The sequence below is a fragment of the Limulus polyphemus genome, unplaced genomic scaffold (genome assembly GCF_000517525.1).
Source record: "Limulus polyphemus unplaced genomic scaffold, Limulus_polyphemus-2.1.2 Scaffold164, whole genome shotgun sequence".
Lineage (NCBI taxonomy): Eukaryota > Metazoa > Arthropoda > Merostomata > Xiphosura > Limulidae > Limulus > Limulus polyphemus.
Window position 1 is genome coordinate 576,581 of NW_013665774.1, and position 8,019 is coordinate 584,599.

General features: G+C 35.3%; 1 protein-coding gene across 1 annotated transcript in view; it reads right to left on the reverse strand.

The window, feature by feature from the left end:
• Positions 1-8,019, reverse strand: part of LOC106477283 — a 60,107-nt gene that overhangs the window by 15,111 nt on the left and 36,977 nt on the right. Inside the window, exon 3 of the mRNA XM_013937875.2 lies at positions 1,560-1,669. Within this exon, the coding sequence (XP_013793329.1) occupies positions 1,560-1,669 (110 nt within the window). The remainder of the gene's footprint in view (positions 1-1,559; positions 1,670-8,019) is intronic.

An 8,019-nucleotide genomic window follows, 5' to 3' on the forward strand; every position in this document is an offset into this window, starting at 1 on the left:
CTAGTGTTGTAAGTCCGCAGACATACCGCCGTGCTACTGGGGGCTCCCCAGTCGGTGCTGTGTTTTATCTCGGTATTGGTACTTCCATCCTGTGCAATCGTGGTATAAATAGCCAAGTCGCATACCCCAGGGATCGACTATAGCTGAGTTTAATTTTGAACTATTAATCAGAGTGAAGGGCCTGTAATAGCCTGGTGGCTAAAGCGTTCGGCTAACAATCTGAGGGTCAAGAGTTCGAATTCTCATCACCGAACATGCTCGTTCTTTATGGCTACCGACTGGACCAATCAGCTGAGTGTCAAAAATATCTTGGTTTACAAAAGAGATCGGCCGACCTCCAAACTAGCTGAGATTAAGATCATTGAGGAAAAAATTCGTTTTTTTGGAACTAAATAACAGGACTGACCGTCACTTTTATAACGCGCTTATAGTATGTCCACCAATATCGCGGCTTGGACCTTGAGATGCGCATGATCGACACATTGTGTTTTTCTTCCTCTTTCCCTCTCAAGCAGATAAAAAGGGTTCATGATAGTAAAATCATTAAGTAATGTGTACTTCTTCTTCTTCTTGTTGGCTCGCTCTCTGGATGAACACGAATGTCTTTTTTACGTGCTCACTTATTCCAAGAAAGTATTTTTCAATGTTTGTGAACTATACATTGCCAGGTGGCGCTATGCACAAAATTGGTAGTTTCAGTCAATGATTATTAAAACCTCACATCGCCCATTGTTCAAATAAACTGTAAATACTTTGTTACAGAAAAACTGAGGAACATACTCTTAAAGTTGTGTGATATTTTTTTTAATGGCCGCAGCAAATCTATTATTGATCAACCAAGGATTAATGACCTTATTGTGAAACTTGTAATAATGGGAAGCACTCTTTGAAACATTTGTACCTTTTTACAGAGGGGGGGGGGAGGAAACAAAAGTTGTTTTAGTGCAAGCCATAAACGTTGTGATTATAGTTACAGATAAAGTTTTAGTTAACAAGCTGAGGTAGAATATTTTATGTCAGTGAAAAGTACATAGTTGAATGATTCACCATTGTAAAGCATACCAGAAAAATAAAACAAATCATACTTTTTGCTTTGCTGAACAGACTTCGTTCTAACTCGCAAGTAGTGATCGATTTACAAATGTTAAGAAAGTGTGTGAACTTGCGAATTTTTGCTTCTCAAACAACTTAAATACAGCACTACAAAAATGTAAACCGTTTATGTGTGTGTGTAAAGTTCAGTGACTTTAGTATTATCTATTTTAGTTGTGAAAAATCTACATCGTAACACCGGAAAATGACCAGTTAAAGATTTGGTATGTTTCCCTATTTTACTACATGTACTTTTTTATGGCAAAAGCCCCCCCCCCCCCATTGGCACACAGCGGAATGTCTGTGGACTTATACCACTAGAAACCGGGTTTCGATACCCGTGGTGGGCAGAGCACAGATAGCCCTTTACCTAGCCTTGTGCTTAATAACAAACAACTGATGGCAAAAAAGAAAAATACAGTTTTTCGAAAGAAATATTAAAAGGTTTATTTAAAAATCATACTTACATCTTCTTTCGCCTGGTTGATTGAGAAGGCCATCCACCACCAACTTAGAATGTAAACCACAACGAACACGACACTTAAAATAAGAGTAATTCGAGCCGAAGACAACTCCACTGAGAAAAAACAAGACAATAAACAATTTGCTATTTAATTCAAGCTTAACCCTAAAATTACTGATGATTCTTCTAAACACGTTTTTTTAATACACCAAAAAGCATGTGGGTCTATGATTTTGTTAGTTCTAAGGTTCTTAGTGTAAGCAAAAATATCATCATTATCGCAAGTAATCCTACTAATAATTACTGGAAACTCTAATGTAGTTTCCATACAAGTTAAGTGACCTCACCCAATTTCTTTAGTCAGCTCCGCACACTGACTTTTTACTAGAAACAAAACACAAAAAAAACAGCAACATAAAATAGCTCAATATGGTGTGTACCTCTTCCAGTAATGCACGGTATATAAATAAGTCAATAATTTGAAGGTTAAACACTTGAACTAACATAAAGCTACATGAAAAGCAAAGTAACAACTTCTTTTTTAATTCAAATTTACCAAATATCGATTGAGAAATACTGATGGAAGCTATATTTTAAACGTTTTAATGTTTTGTTCACTAGAGGGAGCTTCTTAGACGATTTATTCCAAGAAGTCTTATACTCAGGTGGCTAGCCCAGAGGACAACTATATAGGACGAACATGTTCGACGACAGGGATTTGCACCAGGCGCAATGATTGTGTGAAGTACAGATATGTATCTTGAAAGTTTAAGCCTTTGTGGAATCTCGAAACTTCCTCTATCATAAACCACGGTAGTGGTTCATAATAGGGATCGCCAATTGTTATTTTTATTTATTGATTTTTCTGGTAGCCTACACTACAGCAAAAACGTCGCGAGTGTTACAATCAAACCTAGGCAATATTACTAAACGGATCATTGCGCATTTCATAAACTAAAAATATTATACTTCTAGTGTAATTGACGTTATCATTACCCCTTAAAGTTAATTTTCTTAGAAATATGTGATGTTCCTTTGAGAAGCTTAAGTACAGGGTGAAACAGGGATTGCCAGCCAATAATAGATGAACATTAGATGACTGTAACATGTAGATTGTACACTATACAATCAGTGTCTTTAGGGAGCCAACCTCTATGTTATGTATAAAATGAAGGAGTAAAAAATAAGAATACACATAATATTAAATTTTATTACACACATTTATAGAATAATTACTTTAAAAGACACAAAGGTTAATTTAAAGCGATGTTTTAGACGCATATGTTATATTTAAAAAGGCTGCTTTTCTACTGGTAAAATTTTATACACGCTTAGTGGGGGTTGTGCCTTAGTCTAGGCGTATATATGCCCATTTCCATGCATTGTATATAGAGAGAATTTAGTTACACAGAAACTATAAATGCTCACTATATTCTCAAACAAATCTCCATGACAACCTTCAGCTGCAGCTTAAATTTTGACATCTCGAATTAATGTGATCAAATAGTCAGTTACTACAGTAAATCATTATGATCCGTATCAGCTGGTCCCCCACAACAGATATCTTCAATCAATAGTTTAAAAGGTAGCATCAAGCTCACTTTCGATCCTAAGTGTCGAATTATAGCCCACATTACCCGATTGTGAATGTTATAGATACTGCAGATAGAGTAGACATCGTTTGAAGCTGACTACAAGGAGTGGAAAAAATCGTGCAAACACGAGTTGTCGCTTCTAGGCGAAAGTGAGGCAGAAATTTTGTAGCTATGTATTTTATTTAAAAAAAAAATTAGTATCAGATAAAGTATACAGAAACGACGGGCCACCAGAGTTTAGGGTCGTCACATTGGACGAGGGGCGTAGAAGTGTCACGACCCAAACTCCATCAGAATTAAAGGGGGGGGGGGGTATATTAATATAAGCAACTCATAATTGTTAATTAACACGTTTTAAACATTGTAGAGTGTGAAGAATGTCACACTAAATGGAAATCTGGCTATTTTCATCAAAACCGTGACTAGCCTTACTTTGGCCAGCGGAGAGGAAGTGGGGAATATAACAATTATACGAGATATTTAAAATGCTTATTCATATATATATACATATGCTGATACATTACGACACATTTACTTATATTTACATTGAATATATATGCATGCATTTATACAACTTGAACACTTCATATGACTATCTATATATACGGCCTTACATCTTAAAAAAACTATAAAGCATGCATGTTTATATATAGATATAAATACTAGCCAATATGCATTGCATGTGAATGCATGTATAAAACTCATGCAGTTACAAAATTAAGTCCATGCACCATGCCAGTATAGTTCATTATTCCTTCCAATCCAGTGTTTACAGATTCCTCATATAGCTACAGGATATAAATATAGTAACTATATATGTTTTACAAGTATATACATAATATGTGATATGTTGATCACTTTGCATTATTGCAATCATACATACAACACCACTATTAAATATAACATTGTGGCAATGATATCAGAAACAATATCATTAAAAATTGTTAATTTAAAACATGAAATAGGGATCGTAAAAAACACAGAAACAAAAGAGCTACCTTAAAGTGAAAATGCAATATCTTTATCAGATAAGGAATTTTTATTTATTTATAAATAAATAAATATTTTGTTTTATGAAACACAATGGGCTATTTGTGCTGTGCCCGCCACGAGTATCGAGACCCGGTTTTAACAGTTATAAGCCTTCAGACTTATTGCTGTACCATTGGTGGGCGATATAGATCGAGTTTCTTTTCTTCAGAAAATAGAATAATCTTGACAGTAAATAATATATTGTTAACATAAATAGAGCTGAAGGAACCGTTACTGTCAGAAAATCAATATATTGTTAACAAAAATAGAGCTGAAGGATCCGCTACTGTCAGAAAATCAATATATTGTTAACATAAATAGAGCTGAAGGAACCGTTACTGTCAGAAAATCAATATATTCTTTGAAATAATTTCTAAGTTAACATGTATTTTAACCGATATTCTACGTCATACAAGCCTATGGGGGTGGGGGGTAATGATCACCTTAGCCAGGTTCAAGTATAGTTCAAGTGATCAAAGGTAAAGCAGCTAGCCAGCAGCACCCACTGTTACAAAGACTTTATTTGGCATGGAAGAGAATAATGAGTTTGATTGTCACTCTTATAATGCACCTACAGCTGTAATTGCACAGTGTGTTCAATAGCATCTGAGTACGAGCCTTGGACAGACAGTTCCGCAGCTCGTTACGTTAAGTGTTAGACCACGAGTTTTGTTACGATCTCTTCAGCTGTAAGACTTTTCGCTTTCGTTCGTGTCTCAATAAAGATTTTATTTATTATGATGCATAGAAATTCGAAGTTGAAAACAAGAACAACGACACCTTACGAAATATTTGTGTATGATTATCGACATAGAGTCTTTCTGTGACGCGCAAGAACTGGAAAGACAAAAAAAAAATATTGCTATTAAAATTATTGGAAGCCGTATAATATTTTATTCAGCAAGGGAACACACTAACAACGAACAATCTGTCACTGTATTCTAACCGAAATGCAATGTATCTTCTTAGAGCACATCCTGTATCAAAGCTATCGTCTAATATGTTGGTTACGGTGCCGGATTGTAGAACTGAGGTTCCATGGTTTGCGCCCCGTTACTCCCCTCCTACACACACACACACGCCCCCCAGTGGCACAGCGGCATGTTTGCGGACTTACAACGCTAGAATCCGGGTTTCGATACCCGTGGTGGGCAGAGCCCAGACAGCACATTGTGTATCTTTGTGCTTAATTTCAAACAAACAAACAAACACACACACACGTAAAAAAATATAATAAAAAAAATCGCGCTTCGCACTATGGGGCTGTGTTGCGTGATCAGAAGGACGGTTAAATCTCATTATTCGGTCCAATAAAATTTGTCAAATAGTTGGCGGTGGGTGATACCGACTAGCTGCCGACCTTCTAGTCTACCATTTCAAAGTTAGGGACGATTAACGCAAATAGCCCTCAAATAATTTTCTACGAAATTCAACAAACAAACTTTGTTTTGGAACATTACAGCGTAGGCCTTAACGTCTGTAGGAACGAAAGGATTACAACAGTATTCTCTATAAAGCTCTACAAATTAGAAGTATGTATAAAAATAGTATTACTATTATAATACTCTTCTAATTCTTGAAAATCCCTAAAGAACTACATTAAGAATGTTGTGTTTAAAAAATGTAATAGGCCTAATACTAATGTCTTATGACAAAAATAATTGTAATCACTTCTTGCCAGCCTGTAACAGACGTAAACGCCATAACAACTGTTATTGTTTTTCGCATTTTTGATGTTTAGAGAAAGCGAAAATGCAAATGTTATAACAGTACAAGTAACATTTTTTTTGCAATTTTCTGAAAATAGACATCATGCTTACGAATTTTGGAGTTGACTTTATATATATATTTTTTTTCTAAACATGGTTATGAATAATTATAATTATCTAATTTTAATTTAAAGTGGAAATGTTTTTTTTTTGTTTTTTTTACTGTTTTTATTTTCATATTAATCACATCACTACAAATAACCGCCGAACTAAGCACATGACGTGGTATGACGTTGGCGTTCTAGGGTGTACGCCCTTCCCGGTTCATGCACGTGCTCCGGCAGTTATTAATAATTTCGTACAGGCAAGTGCACGCGTAAGCTGGGAAAAATTCTCTTCTGTGTTTACGGTGTTAGTCACCAATTTCTACGATGTTTCGTCACGTGATACGGGAGGATCAGGTACACTTCGGACCTCCCTCTTTGACCGCTGTAGATTAAGCCTATATTAGTAATCCGATATTGTTCGGTCCAGTAGCTAGGAAAATCCATTTAACACCATGCAGCGTTACGATTCTTCGTAAGTTTAATGAAGTTATCGCACACGCAAGTGGCCCTTTTCAGTCTTCCCGAGTCCATGGGTGTACAAACATAGATTTATTTTCATATTTTTCCATAAATAGTTGGCATTCGGTTTTGTTTATACAAATGTTTCCATATATATATATACCGATAAAGAAATATACAGTAATAATCTTATTTTTACATTAAAAAACCCTTTAAAAATAAAATTAACACTATATCCAGCTACTAGCTGGCCATAGGTTACATAACGAATCTACTAGTACTAGACTTAGCTGTGAGAGGTATCTAGGCCTATATTCACCATGTATGACAAAGTTTTTCAGTGTTCTTAGTAAAGTATTTTGATTTAATATTTTCTGTAAGTAGTCCATTGATCTATTCTAAAGTCTGATAACATATAGAGATGTTTGCATAATTGTATAGGAAGGTTGTGTTTGTGCATCTAGGAACGCTGTATGCTTTAGTGATTATTGAGTTTGAATTGTATGTAGTTCGTTTATGACTTGGCTTCGTTGAGTCATGTTGGACAGGTATACTCTACCACTGAACGTATGTAGGTTTTACAGATTTTAAGTGTTTTCAGTTATTGCCAGTCAGACGTCGTACATAATTTACCCTTTGTCATATTTTATTTCTAATTTCGTTTACATGTTTGGTCCAACTTAGCCTTGAATCATAGACTAGGTCCAGGAATTTGGCTGATGTGGCTACCTGGAGAAGAGTTCTATTGAGGTATAATTTTGGAGGCTGTTTGCTGGTCTTGGTTGATTTTGTGAATAATATGACTTGTGTTTAGTGGACATTTATTTTAATTCTCTATTTGTTACAGTAGTTTTCTGTTTGATTTAGTAAATTTGTCGCTGCCATGGTTGTAGTACAATAGTTCTTCCATATAGTCACATCATCGCAAACAAACTAACAAACACGTGTGACTTTTCTTATAGACTGTCACACTTGGATTCTATTTAGATATACAGTTTTTAAATATAATTAAATTGTAATATGATAATAGGTGTAGGTAATAATATTTTTGATAAAAAAAAGAATGTTCTATTTTACCCCCCCCCCCCCCCCGGTTGAAATATAAAGTCACTGTATCAATCGTTATTTGAAAGGTCAGGTCACAGCCTCAGGTTTTGTTTGAAATGTAAAGTCACCGTATCAAGCGTTATTTGAAATGTCATGTCGCAGCATCAGGTGTTGTTTGAAATGTTATGAGATTGACTGATATAACGACCGAAACATATTTGGGAACAGATGTTAAGCATCATGTAGACACGAACGTTTTAATGGACGCATGTGTCAGTGATGTAATGGAACTCCGCCCCTGTAGGTTTTTGTGTGTGATTAAAGTACATATTTTGTAAAATAAGCTTAAACTGTAGAGATATTACTTTATATCATTAATTTGCATGTATTTGAAATAAATAATCGAACCCCGGATACCGTTTAGTTACGTGGTAGGTTAAGGTAGGACGTACGTACCTACACCACCGACCTATATATATATATATATATATATAAAAGTAGAGTACAGACGGACG